The sequence below is a fragment of the Manis javanica genome, chromosome 9 (assembly GCF_040802235.1).
Source record: "Manis javanica isolate MJ-LG chromosome 9, MJ_LKY, whole genome shotgun sequence".
Classification (NCBI taxonomy): domain Eukaryota; kingdom Metazoa; phylum Chordata; class Mammalia; order Pholidota; family Manidae; genus Manis; species Manis javanica.
Genome location: NC_133164.1, coordinates 55,856,218 through 55,883,017, shown reverse-complemented (window position 1 = coordinate 55,883,017; position 26,800 = coordinate 55,856,218). Strand labels below are relative to the sequence as shown.

The following is a 26,800-nucleotide window of genomic DNA, read 5'->3' as shown; positions in this document are numbered from 1 at the left end:
CAGTGGCTGGAGAGTAGCAGCTGATTCAGCATTAGGGATGGAGGCCATGGGCTTCAGAGCAGCCCAGGGATGGGATGAAATAGGGGACGCAAAGGACACACTGCTGAAGAAGTGGCAGAGGTGACAGCGGAGGCCTGTGGAGGGTGAGAACTGGCGGGTGGGAGAGGTCCACACTGGGTACAGGCCGCCAGGGTGCATGGTCTGTGGAGACAATAAAATAGAGTAAAACCCAAAGTCAGTGTGTTTACTACCACCGATGCACAAGCAACTCCAAACACTGACAGTGATAGAGTACTCCCCTCTGAAAAAGCCTTGGTCTAAGACCTAAATAATTGCCTGTATCTGCGTAGATTTGTGCCACTGAGAAGCAGATAAAGAGATCAAGATGGAAGGAGTTGTCCAGGATGTGGGTGAGGCAGTGGTGGGTGGCTGAGGTGGAGCCCAAGCTGAGGTGGAGTTGGGGCAGAGAGAGGCTCCTTCAACCGGGTGGTTGTAAGCAGCACAGGTCTATGCTTCCACCTTCTAGATTCTAGATGTCTGGAATCCGAAATCCATCTTTCGACTGCTAGTCATAACCATGCATGTTTCGCTGTCTTCAGATGTCGGCTCTGCTCATATCTGCACCTGCCTCAATGTTTGGCTGTCTTTTGCACCTCTTTCATAACAGCTGGCATTTATTTACTCACCTGGTTTTCTCCCCTACTAGGTTATGTACTCTTTGAGAGCAGGGAGTGTGTCTTCCTCATTTCTGAATCGCCAGTGCCCACAGACAGGCACTCAAACACAACACTTGCTGATCTGATGCACAAGCATGTTTTTACTCTCTATAGAGTCCTCAGATTTCCGATGACCAGGCGCCAGTATATACCCAATGCTGCTGCTTCCCTTCTCCCAGGGAAATGGAGTGAGTCTCTGTTCCCTTTATGAAGTGCTCCTGCTAGACCTTCACACCATCTGGAAACCACAGGGATGCAGAACCAGATTAGAGAGCCTCAGCTGTCTCCCATTTTTCATCCTTAAAACCATCAAGACATTATGTGTGGGGTCCTGCTGCAGGGCTCGGAGTGCTGACTGTCCCCATCAGGGTGGAAACCACTGGCATCTGACTGCTTTGTAGTGTGATCAGTACTGTCACAAGGATGCTTGGACATTTCTCTGGTGTCTCAAAAGAATTTTGGAGCTTCCTAAAACCCATCTACAATCCATTTCTTGGGGGTGATTATACAGTAGAGACAAGTCTTCCCTGGGGAGTCACAAGAGGCCTGAGAGTTCTCTGTCAGGGGAACACTTCTAGAATGGATGAACTCTGCCCCATCTCTTTCCATTTTCCTGCCCACCCTCTTCCCCAAGATGGTCTCTGTGGGGTTCAGACCAAGAAGTAGCCACACCGTTGGCCAGTGAAGCACATGAACCAGAACACCTTGGTTTAACATTTGAGGCCAGAAGCAGGAACTTTCTAGAGGAGAAATCAAAAGAAGCCAAATATGTATAAAAACAGCCCCTCAGCCAGAGTACCCACTGCCCAGGTCCCAGGCCCCCAGCAAACACAGAAGTGGCTGAAACAGTCAGGCACCTTCAGCTCACCGTCAGACCCAGTGCACAGCCATTTATTCTCATTCCTCAGTGGCAGGCTCACTGCGGGAGTCGCACATGGTCTCTGGGCAGTTGTGGGCATTACGCTTAATGTTTAGTCAGCATTACCAGGGGGCTGCACAACCTTCACAACCACAGATAGGCCACAAGCACTTGAGTGCTTACATTTGAAGAGGATAATTTGCCCTCAACACAAGCATCGGGGGTGTGGGCACAGCATAGGGGCTTTTTTATTCTCTTGCTAATTTTATATAATGTGCATTCAAAAAATAAATCTGGTCTGTATGAAGGAATTTAGCTGCCATTTGACCATAGCAGCTGCCTTGTGATCCACTGGCTCTATAGGAAACATCTAAATAATTGAAATCTTTAATTGGGTGAAAGAGATCCCTAACACATAGGTGTTCTATAAATAAAAGAATGCGTAAATAATATAGTGTCCTTCCTCTTCAAGCCCTTCCCCTTAAAGAGGTCATTTTGTTTTGTTTGTTACCAATAAGATGCCGTTCAAGGACTCCTAAGAGAGGTTTGGTTTCAACTGGGGCGGGGCTTTCCTGAGGAAATCCTTTTAGTCTGTTTGGAGGTACATTGCCACCTTTTTTTTTCCTTAGCTCTTTCACTAAAATGAATAATTTGCTTGCCTTTGCTTTAAGTAGCTGGGCATCCAGACTGCGTGTGCCGCTGGGGTCAGAGGAAGAAGTCAAGGCAGCAGGCCGTCCATGCCTTGCTCTGAAACCAGGCGGGGTTAAGTAGTGAGGAGCCCATACAGCCAGAGAAAGGGAAGGAGAGAGAAACAGACTTACAAAGGGGAAGTGGTAAGAGGGCTTCTGAATTTCAGTGAGACCTGCTCTGTCAGGTGATTTTTGTGGGGGAGGAGACATGAAAAAAAGTTAAGTAAAATGTCCTTATAAAGACAAAATCTATTTCTTTCCTGGCTGATGATTTGTCATTCTAGGCACTTCCTGTCTTGTGACCACAGGGTTGACAAATTTGTTCTGAAGATCAGAAAGAAGGGGGTTTCTGGTCCCACACCAGTACCACTGAGGACAGCTTTTCTCCGAGGTAAATTGTCTTTATGTCTCTCTCTTATTTCTGAGTGTTCATGATGTTTTGCCTGCTGGGCATCTGTCCCTGTGGACTGTGGCTCTGCCTCTGGGCGCTGGAGGCCTGCGCACCTGTCACCTGAGGCCTGGGTGGGCCCTGCCTCTGTCTAAGGGCCCGCAGAGCTGCAGCTGCCTCGTGTAGCCTTCCAGTCGGGGGCCACTCCAATCTCTGGGGTGGCTGCTTCTACACTTAGCCAGTTATCACCGCCCCACAAAAAATTATGTTTTGTTTTCCTTTTCAAACCAAACCATGTTCTGATTTATTTCTGCTGCTTTATTTCAGGGAAGCTATTTGCTGTGATTTTATCTACTTTAAAATGTTTTCAGGAAAGTGCATATCGATCATTTCGATTGTGCTACACATCAGCCTAATAGGGATAGTTTAATTTTAGCCCCTGTGGTTCTGTTTTTCTAAAAAACTTCTTTGTACAACTTTAGTGGCTATATTAACATCTTGAATCGTGTATTACCGAGTGTGATACTGGTTATTTGAGTGATTTTGGCACCAACAGTTTTTAGTGGGTGTGCTTAGTTAACCGAGTGGAGTTAGGGGCTGACTCTTCTCCATTTTTTTCTCAAAAAATAAAATCAGTTTGTGTTGCTTAATTGTACTATTTTTATAGAATTGTCTGAACTATTTGTTATGCTTACAACCATACAATGACTGCTAAAGTTCTGAACAACAGAAATTCTTAACATTGGTATGAGACATTAACCTCAGAACTTTTGTTGAAACAAACTTTGGGTCTTGTAGCATCAGCCTTTATTTAATTATCATTATGCAACAATATTAAGAACCGCTGACATGATAAACATAAAAGCCATTTGGGCTGGAAATGGATTCATTTATCAGTATACTTATCAAAACTTGATTTTTTCTTAATCAAATATAGCAACTTGTTTTCTCAATTTAGTTCCTCAGGACAGCTTTTTAAAAAAAGTATTATTAAACAAAGGTAGTTTGTATACATGTCTTGATTTTGAATTTACATAAGCTTATCATAATTGGTTTCTATTAAAGGTGGTTAAAGAACTTCCCCCAGGCAAATTTGAATGAAATTAACCGTTACTTTAAATGTAATACATTTGGAAGTTGCAAAATGTGACCATCCATATTGTTTCACACCCTCCCCTGAAGTTTTAAACTAGCAACAATGTGGAATTGGGGGATGGGGACTTGAACCCCCAAAAAGAACAAATTAAAAATAATGCTGTCTTATTTTATGTAAAAATATTTACAAGAATAAAGCAAGTGAAGATGCAAAGGTATGTCAGTATTTTTCTTACATTGGGAGGAAATAAAACGGACTATGGAAAAGTTAATTCAAAATAGAAAAAAGTTTCTTCATTTAACCAAATTTAGATTGTTAAAGCATCAACCTGATAATGGTATAAAACACTCATTCCTCTTCATTGTAGCTCACTCCCAGAATGTTCTGGGCCCTGCCCTTTGAACAGCCACTGCTGTGGTAGGATGGAGTTGTGCTTAGTAGGGACTTTTCATTAGCATCCCAGGTGTGCTTTTCTTTGGCACATTTTAAATGTTGTGTTCTTCCATTAATTATGCCTTGAAACAGTGGGTAGTTTGGGAAACACTGCCAGCATTTTGACATCATTTATAATTCTTTATCTGAACCCTTTGGAAAAGAGACGGCCACAAGGAAAGTCTCATTCAAATGCATCTATTTAAATTAGGATAGAACAAGTAATAGCACTTAATATTTATGAGTACTTAATATGTGCAGCCACTCCTCATGCATTACCTCATTTAACCCTCCAGCTACCTCCTGAGATGAGAGGTGGGATTAGGTCACTGAAAGAACTGGCCCCAGGTCACTGGGCAGTTGGAGGGGTGAAGGGCAGGCTCCACACAGCTTCTCTATAAGCCTCTGTCTACTCGGGATCCTCTCCTTGACACCAGCTGTGGATGTAGAGAACTATAGGCTTTTATTTCTGAAGCTGACTAAAGAGATCTTGGCACTCAAAATTTTAAAGGCAGGTGGAGGGAGGGAGAAAGAAAGAGAAGAAAAAAAATATTCAGTAAGCCCAGAAACATTTTTATTTTGATAATAAGTTAAGAGATACCATTGTGGGTTTCATATAATATGAAGAAGTATTTTCTTTTAGTTAAGGCATAATTTTACTAAAGAATTGTGTGCCTCGACCACTTCCCCAACCTTATTTCTCGTCACTTCCTTCTGCTCTGCTTCGCTCCGGCATCCTCTCACCACCCCCACCCCCGCTTACGCACATTCTAGGCGCACAAGACCACAGCCACCAGAAAGTTCCTTGCTCTTTCACTTCTTTTTGCTCCAACTGTTTCTCCCATTGCTTTTTCTTTATTTGTAAAACTTACAGTCATTTTACTTGGCTCAGTTCAAGAAACATGTTCTTTTGGAAGTCTTACCTACCAGATCCTGCCCCCACTAACTGTTTCTTCTGTTTGCTTAATGCTTTGATCTTAGAGTAAGTACAGCAGTAATCATACTGTTGTAGCTTCAAGTCCTTATTTGCTGACAGCCTAGCCTTCTTCTCTAGCTCTTCTAGCACATAGTAGGTGTTAATGATATTTATTGAGTTGAAAATTTGTCACAAGTATATTTTTCTCAGTTCCTATGTTGTTGGGCAGCTGTGGCTGTGGAGGTCTCTCCCTGTGCGCTAGGTGAAACCTCAACCCAGACAGGGGAGGATTCTTGACTCTGATGTAGAAAGAATTCTCCACTGGGTAAAATGAGTGTAGGTAAGGAAGGAATTCATTAAAGCAACAGTAGAAGCCAATGTCAGCAGGTGTGCAGGCAGTAGAGAGCAAGGAAGAGCAGAGGGAGGAAAAGGAAGCTCATTGAGCTCCTGCTCAGCATAGGGCAAATCTCGTGCCAACTCCTAAAGCCAGGGTCATTTGGCATCCAGTGTCCACTTGAATCTGCGCAGCATGGGGACTCAGCCCCTACCACCCTAGGATTTGGGGGAGCCACAGAGCACTGGATGGAGTGGGATGTTCTGAGAACTTCCACTTCCCTACCTGTCTGAACAGGGAGAGAGAAAAGAACTGTTAGGACTAGAAAGCTGAATGAAATAGCAAAGTGACAAAGACATTTACCACCAGAGGTGGAGTTCTTAGCTTTATCTTGGAGAAGAGGTCAGAGACAAGTGCAATCGAATTATGCGAAAGAAAGTTCGTTTTCTATAAGACAGTATACACCCAGATGAGAGTGCAGGTGACTTCAGAGAAGAGGGATGCTTAAGGGTTTAAGGGCTTGGGTTTTATAGAGCTTTGGGTAGGGGTTAGTAATAGGAATGATGTATACAGGTGATTCATAATTCTTTTAAAGTTTTGTCTTTTAAGAATAGAGTCAGAACCTCACCCCCCCACCCCCGCTGTTTTGAGAGAAATCTTCTGCATCCGTGGATGTTTTGCTGCCCTTGTCTAGCTTGGATTAATACTTAGTCCATAGGCACACACCTGATCATCTACATTTGCCCTCTTACAGCACTAAACTATGTGTTCTACCTTTATCTTGCATCTACCTACCACTTCAGCATTTTATTAAAAATAAAAATAATAATAATAATAAAGGGAGAAATGTGGGATCCACATATAAATCAAGTATAAAAATCAAACGAATATTCATATTTGACCTGAATGTTTATAGTTCATAATGCGTGATCAAAACCGAAAGTTTCTGTGATGAATGCCCTTGTACTGTTCACCATGTAAGAATTTATTCACTGTGTAAGAATTCGTTCACCATGTAAGAACTTGTTCGTTATGCTTCAGAAGATTGGAGACTGATGAGAATTAGGCTTGAGATGGATTAATGATTGTGCATTGAGCATTGACCCCCCTATACAGAATTTTATTGTTGTTAACAACCATTTGATCAATAAATATGAGAGATGCCCTCTCAAAAAAAGAAAAAAAAAAGAATAGAGTCAATTAGGTGACTGTTGATCAGATCTCAGCATTCTTATCCACATAGGTTCATTTACACTTTGAGGTCTATTTCTCATTCTGGTTACAAAGTTACTTAACTGATTAAGGGGCTGAAAGAAAAGAACAGCACATAGATTAAGTTAAAGAATAAATTAGGCCTTTTTTGCAGGCTAGGTAGATTTTACAATGGCATGACCCTTGTCCCATTTCCCTGCTCTGTCTCACTTAGATATGCAAGGAGGTCTTTTCTTTGATTTCACTTATTAATATTTACTGAGTTCCCCCAGTGACTACTATGAAAGAAGATACAACAGTAATATTTTGCCTTCTACCATGTGTCCTCTTTGCCAAAGCACTATTCTTCATTTAAGCTTCAAAGCACTAAATGGACGTTGACTTCAAGGAATTTAAGAAATTTTAGAATGACCGTAGGAAACAAAATTATAATCTCATTATTTTAGTCTAAATACATTTATTGTGCTAAAATTAAGCTACCCTTACCAAACCTATGTGCCTTTTTACCAGGTTTCTGTAATGATTAAAGAACACAGGAATAGATCATTAACTTTTACTTAATCACTTTGGGTTATTCTCAGAAAATTCCCAAGTTAACTTATCCTTGTTACCTAAAGAGTAAAGGGTCCTCCATGTATACAGGAGAGATGGCAAAGAATTTTAAAGTCAGATTAGGTAAAATAAAATTAAGAAATTTGCTCATAAGATTATTTTTATGAAGAGTCAAAAATGTATAAAATAATATTATAAAGGCATTGGTTTTTATGAATTATAGCAGATTTTATAATAGACTGACCTTTTCTGATTAATTATCTTACTAGGGTTTTTTGTCTGTTAGTTTCCCAATTCACAGATATCATCTACTTAAATGATTCTATTCCTTCTGCTTATTGACCTGCAGAAATAACACTTCGAATTAAGAGCCCACCAAAATATAAAGCTAATCAATGTCGACAGATTCAACTTTTCCTATTTTGCTAGATAGCAATGCACTTCTTAAACCAAAAGTGTTCATGTTTTGCACTGTTTATATTTTGAAGTTCTAAAATACCACCTGACTTGATGCTCATTTTCTAGGGGCATCTCCCCACAGCTGCTGTGACCACTGGGCTCCCCAGATGGCTCCTCCCCGTTGCTTTCCTCAGTTCCCTCCTGATTCAGCTTCTTCAAACTGTTGACTATTCCTGTTGTTTTGGTTTGTCAATTTCAGTCATTATATCAGTCGTCCCAGTAATTTCATAATCACTCCATCTTGTAAGATACTGTAAGCAGCAGAGGGCAGGGAGAGAAGCATTTCAGTTTATCACTCTGATAATAACAGCATTGACATACTACTGAGAACTGAGTCTTTTTCTAAGTGTTTTAGCCACATTAATGCGGTCATCATAATAATCCTGTGAGGTTGTTACTGGTATTATCTTCATGTTTGAAGACAAATTAATCCATTCAAATATTTTATTAGTTTAATTTTCTACACTTGAATAGTAGAATTTCCCCTGCCAAATTCCAGGGGAAACCACTTAAAATAAACAGGCAGCAGACCATTGTGTTTAAGCCCTTGAGTAGAGCTCAGATAATCATAATTTATCCCAAGTAAATGGATCTGTATTATTATCATTGCTTTTATTAAGCAGACTGCTCCTTATCGTCATCATCAGGATTCACTCAGCTCCCCTGTACACTTGACTATTTGTTTTTGTTTTTGTTTTTTACCAGTTGATGGTCCTCTGCATGGGTAATATGATCTCTATCCTCAAAAACTTTGCAAAGTTCTCAGTCTTAGAAGGTCAGAATACTTTTACTCAAATGGCATTCACATTTTCTAACTGTGTGGTTGATTTAAAAAAAAATCAAACAGTGTAGTATTTATACCCAAGCACACATATCTATAATTATATACTAATGGCTAACTATAGGTATCGTAAAACCATGAAGGATTGTTTTAATTGTGAGTTGAAGAATAGAGGTAAAAAGTGACCCACTTACTGAGTTAAAATAAGTTTTGCTGAACTCCAGAGCACACCTGCATCAGCCCCATTTATAAATTATGAGGAGACTTGTCTCTCAAATATGCTTGTTTTTTTCTCGTGGAAGGAAAAACTAAAATGTTAAATTGAGGAACTAGCAAAGCCGCAGTTCTATGTTTGCAACACTGATTCTTGTTTTAGCCCAGCTTCAATTACACAGATGGATGGATGCTCTTTCTCTCTGTGTCTTCTCTGTCTCTCTGTCTGTCTCTCCCTCTCTGTCTCCCTCTCTCTCTCTCTCTCTCTCTCTCTCTCTCTCTCTCTCTCTCTCTCTCTGTCTCTCTGTCTCACTGTCACACACACACACACACACACACACACACACACACACACACACACATCCTCTTGACAGGCTGAGGTAAAATGGAAAAGAGGTTATGTTCTCCAAAGGCAGAAAAACCAAGACACCAAATTCAGCAGGCAAATGAATTATGCATGTGAATGGCAATCTCCTGGATAATTTGTTTTCCTTCTCCTCTGGCTGCACTTTGAAGGGGGAAGTGAATTAATGGAATAATTGCTTTGCATTTGAATAATACCATACCTTTTGATCCTTCAGTCTAGTTGTCACTAAAATTTATGCAAGATGTGTATCCGGATGTATGAAGAGGTGAACAAATGTATTTGCATAAAATCTGCATCTTCTTCCTTTCTCCATTCCTCAGGCAAAATTTAGAATTAGAATTTCATCTTCATTTACCTCAAGTGTAACATTTTAAAATGTGGATCCCTTGCACCTCCTTGACATCATCAATCAGCTCACACTACCTTCTCCAGGAGGGCTAGATTAAGAAAGAAGAGTGGAATATACATCCCTTACAGAGAAAGCTAGGTAATAGGTGCAAAGCAAAAGGAAAAAAAAAACAAGCAACATGTGTGCAGCTTTGCATTTTATTAAGCTCTCTTTCTTCATCTTAAAACTATGAATGAACTTTTCTTGCCATTTCCAATTGTTTATAAACATTAAATATTTTTTCCCTTTGGAAAGCTGGAATATTTAGCCTCCTTTGAGGAACTTTTCAGATTTTTTCCCGTCCCTGGTTGTCTTTCAAGCTGAGATTTTTCATCAAAATATCCTTGATTCTCTTGTTTCTTTGACCACAGAGAAAGACAATTGTGACATGATCTATTTGGTGATTGTATAATGTACATAATATATAATGTATTTATATGCTATATCATGTCACTTTCTTAATGCTTGTGAGTCTGAGTGTCTGCAGTTTCTGTGAGTGAAACAAACAGGTATGGTATAAAGAAGAGAGCAAATCTGGAAGCAAATTTGGGTTCGTATTCTAGCGTTTTACTAAATGTGCAGCATGAGTAAGTCTCTCAAACCTTCTGAAATTCAGTTTCCTCACCTACAAAATAAGGAGAGTACTATCCACTTCCTGGTCTGTTCTTGGGTTCCTGTTCCCCTTCCACTTCCCAGTTTATCAGTCGGGATGTGTGTTTCACCCCTCAGCACTCGCCATCGCTGGTGACTGAGCCCTTCCTAGTTGTTAGGCTTCATGCTGAGCAGCGGACATATATCTGCTGATACATTCCCACCCAAAAAACTGCATAGGGTTGACGCTGGCATCTTCTTATAGCAGAGGACCAGACTGAGGTTCAGGGGGGTTTAGTGTAAGGCCCCAAAGCCAGTTAGTGCCAGAACCAAAATACATATTTTGCCTCTTCCAATTTTATATTCATAGTTTCTTAAAGGCACCAACTATATCTGTTTAAACTGCATCATATCCTCCAACATGATCTACTAGCTGCTTTCTAAGAAGTCTCAGCATTCCTTTCTGTGATTGAATATTAGGTAATTATTCCCAATGACACATTTTCCATCAGATAGAGATCCCAACTCCACTTCTGGTGGGTGTGCTGGTGTAACAAGCATGTGTGAAAAACAAATGCTTGAGGATTTCATGGTCTAACAAAGTGAAGATAAGTATTAGCCCATCCAATTAATACAGATTTCCTGCCTCAGTTTACCTGTAACTCCTCATTTTGTTTTTTATGAGAATGAGCTTGTCAGTAGATATTCTAAAAGAACTACCCCCAAGGAGCCCATAGAAAAGGAGGTCATATTATTAAGAATAAATAGAAGCTTCTGTCGTCATTGCTAATATTCAAATACCTGCTACACATTGTCTCACTGTTTTTCCAGCTCAAGCTACAATGGAGAACATGCCTTGAGAGTTAGGGAGTGGAGAGCAGATAGAGCACAGGCTAGCAGAACAGAAGCAGTGCCCCGCAGCGGTGCGCCCGAGAGTGAGGCATTGCCCGGTGGGCCTCATCAGTTACCCAAAGACCTCTCTTCCCTTCATGACTCATGATGGTGCGGTTAGGCTTTTCTTAAGATTGCTGTACAGTTTCTCACTTAGGCCACACTTCCTCATCTGTCAGAGGGTACTTTCCACCGTCAGTACTTAGGCAAGCTGAAGCCTGAGCCCCTTGACCATTCAGCATGTGATCAGCCGTTGTTGCTACCGGTGCCGTTGGCTTCTAGTTGGTGTCATCTAGCAGTCCTGCACTACCTTTTGAAACCGACTTCAAGGACTCTGGACGAGAAGTGTGGAACACGAGCCAAAACAAGCCAAGCTGAAAACATTTGAAGACAGAGCACAAGATGTGAAATCTAGATTTACACCCATCCACCATACATAAAATTAAGTGTGGATTTTAGGTAGTGACTCTATATTTTATACAATCTATAGTGGAAACTGGGTTTGTCCCCAAGAAAATTTTGTAGAAGCTTTAGCTCTTTTTTTTAATTTTCCCCTGTTTTCTTTCCTTCCTTCCTTGCTTCACCAAATACTGCTGTATACAGTTTAAGCACTGTCTTTTTTGATTCTGTCACAGCCCTATGGATTGAACACATGATAGTATTATTAATATCCCCTTTTTCAAATAAAGAAACTGAAGAAAACTTAAGTAACATGTACAGAAACATACAAAAAGAAGCAGTTGCATCAGAAAATATATCTTTTTACCAGACCATGTGACTTGCTAGTCCAGCCTTTATATATACATACAAAACAAGCCTAACTTCATGAAGGAAGATAGGATCATTAGTGTTTGGATGAGGTTTGTGAGTTGCTTGAAATGCCTTTTAGCCTTTGCTGGCTTAGACTGGGAGAAAGGTGGATCTTGTTCTAGTACAGGAGATGCAAATTAAGGAGCCTGTTTGATTCCTGAAGCAGGTGGAATAAGAAACTACCTCCCATCCTTGTTCTCTCCATCCACACACCTAAGATGTAAAGTACATTTCATGGACTATGCATCTTAAGGTTTTTAAAAAATCTTTAGGTTGTTTAAATGCTAATTGACTTGTGTTTTTCTTATATACCTTGACTAGACCAAACTCTAATTCCTGAGGCTCTACCTCTCTTTTCAGACTAGTCACTGACTCACTTTGAGACTTTGGGAAGCAACTTCATTTTTCAGGTCTCCAGTTTGCTGTTTTCTAACATGTCCAGCTCTCTCCTCACTTTGCAGAGCTGCGTTTTCTAAATGGGAGATGATGATATATGAAGGAAGCAATGTACATACAAACCAAAACAGCCTCTAGGTAGAGTCATTTTGTTGTTTGAGGAGGTGGAGGGGTATTTTTATTATCTAACGTGAATGCAGGAAGCAGTGGGGCTGAAGACAGCAAGGAGACAGCCTAAGTCACCAGGGTTTTCCTTTCGGAAACAAGAGCTAGTAAGGAAGAGAACCGCATGGGCCCTTCCCGAAGCTCTCCTCCTAGAATTCTGCCTCCCACCCCCCTGGCCAGCCATGCTACATGCCTGGCCGCCCCCTCAGTGTGCTCCTTCTTGCCTCCTCCCTTTGCAGGGCTCTTTTCTCAGATACAGCAGGCCCTCCCTGTCCATAGTTTGACTTTCTGTGGTTTCCGTTACCCGTGGTCAGCCACAGTCCAAAAGCAGCTGATCCTTGTCCTGACGAGACATCAGAAGGCTGATAATAGCCTAATGTGCATCATGACGCAGGTCACTCACCTCCCTTCATCTCATCATGTAGGCCTTTCATCATCTCACATTGTCACAGGAAGCTCAGCACAATAAGATATTTTGAGAGAGGCCACATTCACCTAACTTTTATGACAGTATGTTATTATAATTGTTCCATTTCATTATTTGTTATTATTATTAATCTCTTACTGTGCCTAACTGATAAGTTAAATTTTATCATAGGAGTATATAAATGGGAAAAAGCATAGTAGATGGAGGGTGTGCACTATCCGCTGGTTCAGGCATGCACTGGGGTTATTGGAACGTATTCCTCCAGCTGAGGGGACCACCAGGTGGAGAGGTGGAGTGCCCTTCTCCAGTTCATCTCTTTAGAAAACTCCCAGTGGTTCTCTAAGATGTGACTCAGTGGTCAATACTGTCTTCTTTGGAAAGCTGTCCCTTCTCTTCTCAGGCTCCCTTGTCTGCGTTCCATTCCTTGGAAGTGTGGCGATCAGTGTGGTCTTTTACTTGCTGTTTTCCTTCACAATATTGTGCATCCCTCAAGAGCAAGGATTATTAGCTAGTCATCGCTTCTTTTTGTGTGTTTCTGATACAAGGATTATTTGTATCTCAGTGTCTAGGATGAGGCCAGTCTTCATTAAATGCGAGTGGATGATAGGTATGGAGGCTGCAAATCGAGAGGACCTCTTTGCCCACAGAGGCCGGGGCAGAGACAGGAGCCAGCAGATCGAGCCTGGTGCTGTTCTTACTCTTCCTAACTATTTCCTCAAGATGTTGAGGGACTGAAGAGAAGAGATATTTAGAACTTCTCAGAAAAGTCCAGAAAGAACCCCAGTCAGAAGTAAAATCTCGCAGAAGTGACTGTGTCCCTAATGACTATGAGGTCAGAGATGAGCAGCCCCAGAGGGGAGCAGAGGACCTTGAGACACAGAAGTGCAGTGGCCCGAGGTGCAGCGAGGGCTCCAGCGAGCCCTCAGCCAGGCAGGCGTGTGCGAGGAGGCCATGTGGGCCACTGCCCCTGCGGGCTCTGGCCTAAGTGTAAGGTTTCCCTAGTTCACAGCAGTGTAACCTGGGGCCAGTATTTAAATCTCAGTTCCCTTATCTATAAAGAGGAAATCATAATAATGCTGCACAAGACTGTGGCAAGAATTAAGTATGTGAATGCCTACAAAACTCAGAGCATTGAGTAAACATTAGCTGGTCTTCTTGCTCCTCCTTTAGGTATTTTTTTCTCCAACTCCAACACAGACAGACTTTCTATGCAGAGAATATGGAGTAATCATCCCTCGTGAATCAGAAAAAGGCTGTCTAACCTTTCAGCAGTCTCCTCCCCTGTGGAAATCCAGGTCAGACGTCATTTCCCTTGGGAGCCATGCTTGGCTGGCCATGAGAGAGCTATTTTTCCCCTTCCTGTGGATCTAAAATGTCTCCTGTGTTCTAATGACTGGTGTCTCTGTTCTCTACGGAACAGGCCAGGGCCACATCTTTGTGTCACCAGCATCTAACCCAGGACCTGCCACATAGTATTTTTACTGAACTGTTTACCAAAAAAAAAAAAAAAAAAGAAATGTACAAATACATGAATTCACTTAGTGGCAGACATTCAGAATTACCAGATGAATGTCATAGTCCAGAAAGTGATCTGCAGATTACACTCAGATGAACACTTGCGCACATCCCTAATGACTTCCTGTGTTCTCCTGGTCCACTGAGTTTGTGCCTCCCAGTTGCCCTCTCTGAGCCACTGATCTGTCTCCACAGCCCCTTTCCTCCCACCTCAGCAGGACTTGGCTCAAAGTCAGACACTATGTATTTAGAAACTCCCTGCCAGGTTTCATAGGCAGCCTGCAGGGCTTACAGAAACAGCTTGAAGAAGCCGAGCGCCCCGTTCTGCTACCGCAAAAGGAAACCCTCTGGTGGCTGGGAGAGTGGGGCCAGGGCTAATTTGAATATTGCCTGGGGATAAGTGCCTCTCTTTAGTCCCCATATTGACTCATCAGAGTTGGTTTTTTCCAGCAAAGTGGTTGCATAAAAACAGATGTTTGTACCTGTCAGACGGAGGGATAGTGTATGTACATTAAAATACTATTGTTAAATCCTCAAAGAATGTGGTGGAGGGCTTCTCAAACCCTGTAGACCACTCATTCCCTAAGTCCCTGCTAAGTGCCAGACACTGAGGCAGCTCTGTAGATGATTCTAGACTGTGACCTCACCGTCTGCTGGAGGAGTTGGAGGAAAGCACAAGAACCATCTGCAGAGGTCTGACCAGAGCTCCAAGGAGCAAGGGCTCATTAACCCCACCCAAAAGCCAGGGGAACAGAATGTCGGAAACCATGAGGATTGTTCATAGAAGTCTGAGGGTATCACCCTAATACTGACCTATGAATTTGGCATTTCGCTTTGAACACTGTGTCTCAGTGTGAGTTGTTTTAATGTGGTTTGCTTTTAGGTTGCTAAGGAAAATCAGAAGGCCTTAATGCAAAGTCAAGAATGAATATATAGATGAACACATGGGCACTCACCTTACCTTGATCATTGGAACCAAAAAGGTGCCTGTCGATGAGTACATAGTATTTGGAGCATGTTCTTTGTAGCCTCGCTCTCAGCCAGTGCCTTCTCAGTACCAAGATTAAGTTCTCCTGCAAGTGCAGGAAACATAAATGAGACACACAGGAAACATACATTCAGATACTCATGAGATAGTTGAATTCATGGGGGAACTTAACTTACTATAGGTTGAACACATTTTTCTTAAAAAACAACATTCCCTGTTAGTTTTGAAAACTTATTATAAAAGACAGAGGAGAAATAAGAGGCCTAAGACCCAGTCCCAAGGACTGTGTGACATTGGGTGCATCCTTTAACTTGGGTGTCATGTCACTCCTCTGTGATAGGAAGAGAGTGCTCAGATAATATCTAAGGCCCTTTCACCCCTACATTGCATGACTGTTACTCTTAACGTTATTATTTAAGGAACTTGGCATAGACCCAAAAGGTAGCTAAGAAAACTATTAAAGGTTTCAAAAAACAGGTAAAAAGAATTTTTTGATAAGCCCAGTAGCAATCACCAAGGCATGTGATAGAATTTTTATGAATTGAGCAGCTTCTGTAATTCCCTCTGAGAATAGCCCCAGAAAGAGGGAGCTTAATCGTATCAGAAAAGATTTAGGTTACAGGATAGGGATATGAGACACCCAAGAGGTTGTAGGGTTTCCTTATTTGGACATTTTTAAGAAAATAGTAGGTGGCTCTCTTTCTGGGACAGTTTGCAAACAGTCCTGCCTAGAAACTAGGAGTGAACTGGATCAGCGTGTCTTAAGCTGTCTGCAGTGACATCCCAGAAAGCAAGTGCCACATGCCTCGCTGGTATTCTGCCCGCTCTGTGCCAAGCGGCCGAGCAGTGGGCATCTGCCCTGGTGAGTGAGGAGAACTCATGAGGACAGAACGTTGCCTGCCACTGAGGTAAGAGCAGAGCCAGGTGGGGCTGGGACACGCTGGGTCCTTTACAGAAAAGGTACACCAGGGTCATGACCAGAGCTCCCGACGGCCCCTAGAATTAGGGGCACAGGCCTTACCCTGTCTCTGACTCATACATGCATTTGTCAGCTACCAGACAGACTTTTGGAACTTTTAACACAGAAAAACTTCATCTCTCAATTTATAGATAAGGACATGGAGGCCCTTAGAGGTGGCATGGAGCCTGACCCCACATGGACAGGTGATAGCCTCGGTCTCCCAGCCACCAAGCTTTCAGAACTTTCTTCTACCCTCTGCCAGTTATTTCAGTTATGGTTTCCCTGGATATGTACACGTGTATAAATTATCTGAATACCTTTATTGAATGGGCTAATTCAGATGTTTGATATTTGTAGTTTTTGGTAAGTTTCTGTGCTAATTTCACACTCTCAGCTAATCTTTTTTTGTCTTGCAGCCCTGTGTTCAGCCTTTAAACTGGTTCATTATTGAGCTTCAGAATTTTTTTCATTGTATTAATGATTTCTCCACAAGTGAGCAATAATATCTCTGTTGCATTTAAAACTTGACACTTTAGGCTCATAAAGCCTGTCTTTGTGAGTTCCATACCTGTAGCCCCATAACCAGAGCAGGGCTTTGCACATAGACTCACAGGTGGAGTGAATGAATGAATGAATGAATGAATATTGAGGTAATCATTGTAATAGTGGATAATCACTTTACCCCTAATAATAGTCAGCTTTTGAAAAGACCCAGGGATAACCTGAGTTTTCAGTAGGGGAAGGTCAGATCTTAAAGTCCTGTGGGAAAATATGAAATGAATAGTAGCTGTGGATTTTCAAGACATTCCCACCAGGAGTCCTGTTGTCCACAGCCTGGGGAAGGAGGGCGGTGCCAGGGCAATGTGGGCCTCCCCACCCTGCAGCCTGGAGTGTTCCCTTCCTTCGCAAGGGTTTGCTCTGTGTCACATCCTCAATGGCTTTGAGCAGCTTGGCAGAAAATAGGCTTCAGGGGTGTGCTTGGGGAGAGGAGGCAGGGTGACGGGTGCTCCTTGGCTGGTGGCAGAGCTGGGCTCTCTGTGCTATGCTGCAGAGAGCTTCGGAAGCCCCTCATTTAAGTGATCGAGCCACAAAGCAATGCCAGGTTCATCAGGGCTGGAGTAATCTGCCTGCTGGCCTCCCCTGAGTGTTTCCATGGCCGGAAATAATAAAGCTGTTGCATCTGTGCTATGACCAACCTTCCCTGACTTGTTCCTACTGAGCTTATCTCCAAGACTGCAGAGATAAGAGTTCTGTACTCTGGAACAGCCCTTGAGAGGATCAGGGTATCTGTAAGGAGAGAAAAGACAATCTAAAGGAGATTTTGGCTTGACAAAAGAATTCATGAGACAGAATCATCCTTTACATGAAACTTTGAAATATCTATGTCTATAGAGAAACCCCAAGAATATGTAGTAGATTACTCATAGTTAGATCCCCTAGAGTGGTCTACTTCGTAAAATGAAGACAGGATTAAGTGGAAGCAAAGCCACTTCCTTATCTGATAAAACTTTATCACAATGGCTTTTTAAAAATCGTATGAGTATTTTATTTTACTTGGGAGTCCAGTGTATTTTATATCTCACTTCTTTAGTCATTATCGCAATATGGATGGTGTTCCGGGTTACATGTTGTTGTGGATTACTCACTGCTCACTGAAGTGTTTGGAAGGTGTACGGTTTTCTGTAGTTTTCCTCTGGATATGTACTGAAATCATTGAGGTAAAGCTAGGAATTTGGGCCCTGAATTTCCAGTTTTACTTTACCCACCGTATCAAGTTGCAGGAAAGTAGGGCACATTCAGAGTCTCCTGACAATGTGACGCTGGGTTACAGACACCTCGCTGAACCTGCTGTTGTATAATTGGGCGTCAGTGTGTTGAATCAAAATACTAACTAGTTCAGCACTACCACCTTGCAGAAATGATTCTAGCCTGTGAGCGTCTCACTCTGAATGGGCCACCTTTTTCCATCCTTTCTGCTGCTTTTCAGTATCAGTTATGAAACTCCTCAGAGAAAATTCAGCTTACATTTCTACATTTATTTTAGAGAACATACTTCCTTCTGTACATTCTACATCACTGTGCTCTGCAGTAACCTCCTAAAGATGGCTTCTGTATTCAGACTTCAGGGAACTTGAGTCAGGTGCATTTATTACAGGTAGTCACTATCAGAAATTTTCTGTCACTACCGATCTGGGAAATACCAGCCTCCTTTAAGCAGGGGATCAAAACTCACTGACCAAAAGGAATGAGCAGGTTTTGTGGCTTTTGCAGTTTGAGGGGTTGTTTGATATTTTTATGACTTTAAAAATAATACAATAAAAATGAACAACTGGTACTTTCCTTGGCCAAATGTCTTGGGATTCTGTAACTATCGATTTAATAAATATAAGTGGTCACAGAAAAACTAGCAGCCTGATGTGACTTAGATGAATTGTTTGAGATTTGTCTCAGATGTATGATTTGGGTGTGGTTCAGAAACAGGGTTCCAAAATTCACTACTGCTTTGCAAGAGACCTTAAAATGGTTCCTGGCAGGGCATAGTTAGATGATGCAGTCATTAAAAATGGATGAAGTTGTGGTATGTGCACACACATAATGGAATGTTTTTTAGCCATGAAAATGAGGAGATCCTACCATTTGCAACAACATGGATGGAACTTGAAAGCATTATGCTAAATGAAATACGTCAGACAAATAAGAGAAAGACAAATACTGCATGATCTCACATGCAGAATCTTAAAAAAATCCCAAACTCACAGGAAAAGAGAAGAGATCAGACTTGTGGTTACCAGAGGCAGAGGGGAAGTGAAGGGAGAATTGGAGAAAGGTCGTCCAAAGGTACAGACTTGTAGTTATAAGATAAATAGGTACTAGGGATTAATGTACAGCATGATGGCTATAGTTAGTACTGTTGTGTGACATATAAGGAAGTCGCTGAGAGTAAATCCTGAGAGTTCTCATCACAAGGACAAAACTTTTTCCTTTATTCTTTCCTTTTTTCTTTTCTTTTTATCCCATCTCAATGAGAAGATGGATGTTAGCTGAACCTACTGTAGATATCATTTCTCAATATATGTAAATCAGACCGTTATGCTGTAACGTTATGTCTAAAACTTACACAGTGATGTATGCCAATTATTTATCAATAAAACAAAACACAAGGTGGGTAGGACTATACTTAATGCCGAACAGATGAGCAGAATCGAAGAAGCTGTTCATTCAGGACCTGGAAGGGAAGCGCCTCCTCCTCTGCCGTCACTGCAGCAGCTCTCTAGCGTCTGTGGCTGGTATGGTGCTGGTAATTTGCAAGCTGAAATTCTCACCAATTATCCTTAAGATTCATACTAGTGTTATTAAAATCCACCCATTAAAATGGGTGTATTTTTTCCAGGCAAACACATTAACAGACTGTGGGTAAAATACCTAATATTTGACTCGAACCTCAGCACTGTTGTTCCTAGAAACGTCCTGATCTACATGGCTCTTCCTGCTCCTCTGCTTTGTGACGGTGCTGCCATTTGCCCGTTCGTTCCATCGGTTAAGGGGCCCTTCTTGGTGGGGATAGGAATGGCCTGGTTAATGGTGCCTCCATCCTCGTCGCGCTCTGCTCACCAGCAACCTCAGTTATGAACGCTAGCCTGGCATTGCTTTGAGGACTTGCGCATAGACAAAGTATTTCATCTCATTGGAACTTCAGTTTCCTTATCTGTAAAATGAGGGAGTTGTAATCCTAAGACCCTTCCATCTCTGAAAGTTGGGTTGTTTTTCCAGGACATTCTGCTCATCCTGATGTTAAAAGAGACCTCCTCCAGATACCTGTGCATGTTTGGGCCCTAAACAGCAAACACCATCCCAGCAACTCAGGCTGTTGACTACTCCTTCTCCTGTTTCATCTTTTAAACTAATTCAGTTTACTCTCCATTCCTTTCGCTGTTAAATCACTGAAGGGTTTTGGAGTTTTAACATTTGAAGGCTCCCTGAGTTGATCCTCTCCATTCACAAATCTCTTAGAAAAATATGGTCACCCAAATGCTCAGGTTGCTATCTTAGTTTAAAAATCACATGGTTTTCAAATTACACTGTATCCTCCCCATCCTAGGTCTTTCATTTGAATGGGCAATGCAATTTTTATGCTAAAATATTTTCTCCACTTTTTCTTTGTACCGTGATGTTTAGATTTCCTTTCTCACTCAACACTGTAGTTCTTTCACTTCTTGACCCTTAAAATTCAGACCTGGTGCAGTGTCCTTCTCTGCCTTCACTTGTATTTCACCAGTCTGTTTGGGTGCTCTAAAATCTCAAACTCTTTCGTCAAAGGATAGGGGTTAAGTTTAGATTCAGATTGAAATCTCATTCATTTTCCTTACCTTTAACATCATCTCATGTTGTCAGGGTAACTAGGTCAGTAGGTCAGTGGAGATGTGCCTCTCTTGAAATGAAGAGCAATACCTGGCTTGTACAAAGGCATTCAGAAAATATTTGCAGATGAATGAGTTTACCTTATAATCCCATGAACTTCCTTGAATCAAGAAGTGTAAGACACTTAAAAACAAGAAGGGCCAGCCAGATGTAGAGCTTTAGGCCAGATTTTACAAAAGATCTTGCTAAAATAGGATGGGGGGAGCCTTTTGTTCCTGCACAGATGGAGTATTGGCAGAGAGTACAAAGGGAGCCGAGCCAAATCAGTCAGAGGAGTGTAGTGAACTGTACAGCATTACTGATTTCTTAAAACAGAAGCCTTGACTTCTTAACATATGAAAACAAAATCTTCCTAAGCTAGAACACCTAGACAGGCTGTCTGTGTTACAGTTTTTAAAATCTCCTATGGACTATACATATTAATGATGCTCAGTGAAGTAATTGCTGAGTGAATGAACAGACGGATGAAATGAGTGTCTGACAGGAATGTAAAGGCGTTGAACCTGAATGGACAGCATGAGAGAGGAGAAAAGACTTGTGAATTGGAATCCTGGTACTGCTCTGCGTAGCTGTGGGATCTGAGATATGTATCTTAACTTCTTTGAGCTGTTTCCTGCTTTATAAAATGGGATTATATATATTTATGCCATCAGCCTTCACTGAAGAACATTATAAGAAACACAGAATTTGTGTTTACTGCCTCCCACAGGAGTCCTCTTCTTGAGGGTGAAGGAGGGCTCTGCTGCCCTAAGAAAATTGGGTGATTTGGATAAGTGTTAGATAGACTGAATTGTGTAGCTGATATTTCCATTTTTGCATTAGCTTCTGGAGAACTTAGAGCTAAATTTCAGCCTACTTCCAACAAAATGTGCAGTCTCAACCATGGATTTGGAGTACTAAATCTCTCCCCTGCTATCATGTGCTTTTACCTATGCTTATTTCTCCTTCTCACCAATTACATGATTTTATTTGCTTAGCTCTCAGGTTTGGATATATCTGTAAACTGGCTCAAATTGTTTTTGGAACAAGGCTTGGTGGAAAAAAAGAAAGGAAGAAGGGAGACAGAGATACAGATGGCCAGACAAGACAGACAGACCAGAACAAGAAGGAAAGGGAGCAATGAAGGCAAGAAAGTCGGCTGAGACCTGTCTCTGAGTTACTGTGATGTATAAGTGAGATCTCAGTTGCTTATACATTTAAGGCCTCAACAGTTTCTACCTTCCCTCAGAGAACCCAATGAACCAATACCTTTTTAGACACATAGGGTAAATAGTAGGTACAATAAAAAAATTATTGACAATAAAATATATTCTTAGAAGAATTGAAATAATGTCAAGGTATGTAATTCTATAATCAAATAATGCTCCCTGGACAAGGAGCGAGAGAATGGACGCAGGAGGACATCTGGGTTCTCCAACAAAGGCTCTCAGAGTTGTTATTTTTGTTTGCTTTTATATACATGGAAGATTTCTGTTAATAATGGGTTGGTTGGGGAAACAAAAGTTCAAAACGGCTGATATGTGCACATGATAAGCTAGTAAGCAGGAGGATAATGGATTTGGATTTGTAAAATTGAGTATGATTCATTTTTGGTCTACATATTTAAGTGTTAAAACTGTCCCCTTTTTTCTGTGGTGGTTAGCTGCCACTGGGAACAGTATAACACTATAGAATGATTTGAAAATACAGAAAATGAAATCCATTTAAAACAAAATCCTGTAACAAATGTATTTTAAAAATCATTAACTCCATTAAAATACCCAAGATATTATTATGCATAAAAATATCCCATCCTCCACATTCCCATCCCACTCATCTCCTCCCCACCAGGAAATCCAGGAAGCTTTAATGAAACTTGTATTTGAAACATGTTGATGTGGATTGGTTAGGGAATAGAGAATATAATCCATTTTCTGTTTCATTCTGTTTCTGCCCACTAGAGGGCAGCAATGATGTACCTGGAAAACAACTCCATCCAGTACTAGCGCTGTTTCCCAGCAAGACTAGCCTTTCTGAACAGACAACACCTAAAAAGTCCCTCTGAGTCCCATACAGGAATTACTAGAGGGGCAGATTCCCTTCCTCCTTTCCTTAATATTTAACGAACTTTGATAACTCCCTTTAAAGTTATAAAATTTATCTCTTTGGCTTGGCCACACATATTAATTTTAAATACAAACATTGTATCTCTACAAAAGACATTGATGCAAAAGCTTAAGCATGTTAGTTGTATATTGCTGTGTAACAAACTACTCCAAACCTTAGTGACTTAAAACAACTATCACTTTATCATCTCTTTCGGTTCCGTTGGTTAGCTGGGCACAGCTGGGCACGTCTTATGCTCCATGTGATGTTGACTAGGACTCACATGGTCTGGAATGTCCAAAATAGCCTGGCAGTTGACTGTTAACCAGAGCACCCAGTTCTCCTTCATTGGCTTCTTCATGTGGCTTGGACTGTCTCACAGCATGACAGTTGGATTCCAGGAGGAAAAATCCCAGGAAACCAGTGAACAATCCAAGAGGAAGGAAGCAGAAGAGTCTAGTCCTAGGCATAACTTTCACTGCCTCCCAAATGGTCAAAGTGGACACAGATGAGCCAAGATTCAAGGGCAGGGAGAATAAACTCTACCCCCTGATGTGAGGAGGAGTCTGCACACACAGGGAGAGGCAAGAAAAGTGAGGGCCTTCTTTGGAGACCACCAAATGGAAGGCTAAGAATAAGGGCATTGCTTACATTTTGAAGACAGTTACAAATTATAAGTGATGCAGAGGAGTATTGTGTCATTTAACACATGGGAATTACTTCTTTATGTGGTCCTTTAAGGATGAAGCTGCACAACAGTCACTCCTTATGTTCTCCCCACTCTGCAGATTTGGTGTCTAAAGCAATAAAAAAATGGCCAGAGGATCAGTGTCGGATGAAGAAATGATGGAGCTCAGGGAAGCTTTTGCCAAAGTTGGTGAGTAGACCTGACACCTCAAGTCACAGTTCTCTTCTTCATGGAATAGCTTCAGAACAGATTCAAATGGTAACATGGGCAAAACAGCAGAAGTGACAGGAGTACAGTGGAATTGGTTAGAGGAGCTGGGGGAACTTACTTTTGAAAGTTACTTTAAGAAAATTACTTATATCTCTGTCAAAACATGGAATATGGACCCTTTCTTACCTGTAGCTTTTCCTGGAAATGAACCCTAATTCTCATCTTTTTACTGTTTCTTTCCCTTGTTTTCTCACTATTCCATACTTTTGCTTGCTCGGTATCTCTATAAGCCTGTGATTTATTTCCGAGTGTCTGTTCAGATCCTGTTGTCAGAACCTCTGGTTTGAAATCATGATTCTTGGGTGTCAGAAATGATGCTAATGCCCAAATCCAGTAGTCACAGGCCTCTTGTGAGATTCTGACTCTTGTTTGGGGTCAGGCTACGACCTCTGAATGATTGCCTCTCCGGCCCACTCACTTCTCACCTGGCCTTCCCTCACCTCTCATGCTGTGAGCTGAAATGCCCTGAAACTTCAGCTCCACATTTGCCTTACAGATACCGATGGCAACGGGTACATCACCTGCAATGAACTGAATGACTTGTTCAAGGCCGCTTGCTTGCCTCTGCCTGGGTACAGAGTGAGAGAAATCTCAGAAAACCTGATGGCTACAGGTGATCTGGACCAGGATGGGAAGATAAGCTTTGATGAGTTTATCAAGGTGAGTATGAGGCAGAGTACAAAGAGATACATTTGAAATTTGGAACTTTAATTGAAAAAATATCCTGCGATACATTCCCATCCTCCTTGCTTCAACATTACATACCCTTCCCTTTGTGACTTTCTTGATCACAGATAGGGTTTCTAAAGATACATTATATTTTTGCAGGTTTTTCATGGCCTAAAAAGCACAGAAGTTGCCAAGACCTTTAGGAAAGCGATCAATAAGAAAGAAGGGATCTGTGCAATTGGTGGTACTTCAGAGCAGTCTAGTGTCGGCACCCAGCACTCCTATTCAGGTAGGCTGTCCCGATGGGTGCAGAGCGGAGGCAGAGAGGGTGCTGGGATGAGGAGAGGGTGGGAGGGTAGCAAAGAGGGAACCTTGTAGAAAGGATCCATGCCTTTGGGGGTTACAGATTCTAAACTTGGTGTTCAAACCTAATGGGTGCAGTGAGAGCCAGGCACCAACATGAATTTACTGACGACTGTTTTGAGCTTTATAAACTACTCTGTTAATACTGTTCACCACAGAAGCTACTTTGAGTTTATTAACTACTGTGTGTTACTGTACCATTTCTAGGGACATAAATATAGGAGGAGCATTCCTAGTTCTAGGTAGGGTCCAGTACCCAATAATCTCACCAGCACTTGAAAAAGACATTAAAGGTTGTAAAAATTCCTTTGTAAACCTTAAGGACAAAATGAGGCCCTCAAGCTTCTGCCTCCAAACTTTACGATTATTCTCAATGCCTGCTGAGTCGTCAAGAAATTGTTCTCACGGACTCGGAAGAAGGTTGTGTATTTATTCTGAAGGCTGCCATCCAACATCTTAATGGAAACTTCTACAGGCTCAAATGGTGCAGTAATTCAACAATTCCCAAACTGAGTCTTTAAAACATTAGTTGATCTGAAAGGTAAATTCACATTTAAGCACCGCCTGTAATTGTGAAGACATAGTTAAGCCTTTTATTTTTTTTTATTTTATTTTTTTTTCAATTAGCAATAATCGCGCCTCGGATAAACCTCATTGGCTACGATACTGCCACTGCGCAAAGCTAAGCCTTTTATTTTTAATCACAGAAATTTTCACACAGCCTTTTACTATGTAAATGTACATTACAAATCTTTAAGACACTGATTTTTGTTACATAGTGTTTCCCATACTCTTGCGACTGGGGATTTTTCTACGTGGCGTTATTGTTTTCAATGATATGCAATTTGGGAAACGTGACGCTGGGGCATAGCATGAGATTGTATTCGAACTTCTAAAATCAACTTCTGGCAGCTTTACTGGTAGGAAAGAAAGATTATATCACAAATGATTTCCATTTCATAGCAATTTCATTGTAATTTGATAAAGCTCAAAGGTATTGCAAGGATTGTCTGTGACATCCACATTTAAATCAGCTGGGCTAAAGGCCGAACCCTGAGTTTTATCCTGTAAGCCCTAGACCACATTCTTATTTAAGTTGCATATAAATATATATTTTTATTATTTATATGTATTTGCATATATAAAAATAAAGACAAATGCTTCTAAATATAGTGTGCTTATACATATTTACACATACATATTACACTTACATGTATATAGCTTCTAAATTTGCTCCCTGTATGTTTTATGACCAGGAATGAACAGAGATCGTATATCTGTTTCCCAAGTTCATCTGAGGTTTTTGAATGTTAATAAATGTGATGTTACATGATAGGGTAATGGACCAGATAGCCTCTCAGCATCTGTCCTGGGCATGAGAACCTAAGATCCATGTGCATATTTTAGCTTATATCAGATTTTTGTTTTGCAGTAAGTCATTGTAATCATTTGCTTTGCAGAGGAAGAGAAATATGCCTTTGTCAACTGGATAAACAAAGCCCTAGAAAACGACCCCGACTGTCGGCATGTCATCCCAATGAATCCAAACACAAACGATCTCTTCAGTGCTGTTGGGGATGGCATTGTCCTTTGGTAAATAACATTTCCTTCTTGGTTTCCAAACGTTTCCCTAGAACTTTCTGGAATACCAACAATTCATTGTGTTTATCCTAGGCATAAACACAAATTTTTGGTGCTTAAATGGACCCAAAATGCTTTTCAGGACTTTGACTTGGCAGGTCCAGGAAACAAACTAATTTCAAAAGCAACTTATAATGAGAAATGTAAAAGTACTATTGCTTGGGTGGAAGGGAGGGATGCACAGTAGGGAGACAATGACAAGCATGGCGATATAGTATGACAAGGCCAAAAACAATTATTTTGGGAATATATGCCAGTTTGCTTCATTTGAACGTGGACTACCATGGAGTGGAGAGAATTGATCATCGCAGCATGGTAATCGAAGCAGTCCAGGGCAAGTCCTCAAGCAAAGGGACTTTTGAGTGGGGCACATAATACACAACTCAAATGTTGAGGGCACCAGGAAAAGGAGGGATGTGTTCTCTTCATGGGGGCCTGTCACCACAGCTGGTCAGTTCAGGCTGTGTCTTTGAAATGCCTCTGCAACTCTCACTTTAGCAGTTTCTCTGTCATTGTAAG

The 26,800-nt window shown here is 41.4% G+C and overlaps 1 protein-coding gene and 1 non-coding gene across 7 annotated transcripts in view; one reads left to right on the top strand and one right to left on the bottom strand.

Annotated features, from left to right (window-relative positions):
• LCP1 (lymphocyte cytosolic protein 1) overlaps positions 1-26,800 on the top strand; it is a 78,440-nt gene that overhangs the window by 20,970 nt on the left and 30,670 nt on the right. For 2 of the 6 annotated variants that reach the window (XM_017677023.3, XM_037002009.2), the window contains exons 2-6: positions 2,549-2,655; positions 23,439-23,527; positions 24,105-24,268; positions 24,437-24,566; positions 26,101-26,233. In XM_017677023.3, coding sequence (XP_017532512.1) covers positions 23,464-23,527; positions 24,105-24,268; positions 24,437-24,566; positions 26,101-26,233 — 491 coding nt within the window. In that variant the 5' untranslated portion in view covers positions 2,549-2,655; positions 23,439-23,463. Of the gene's footprint in view, positions 1-2,534; positions 2,656-13,852; positions 13,978-23,438; positions 23,528-24,104; positions 24,269-24,436; positions 24,567-26,100; positions 26,234-26,800 lie in introns of those variants that run through there. The other 4 variants (XM_017677013.3, XM_073212628.1, XM_017677005.3 and 1 more) reach the window with 4 other exon arrangements.
• On the bottom strand, positions 25,189-25,324 carry LOC140843575 (U4 spliceosomal RNA). Its single transcript, XR_012121423.1, has one exon. It is a non-coding gene; the product is annotated as a U4 spliceosomal RNA (small nuclear RNA).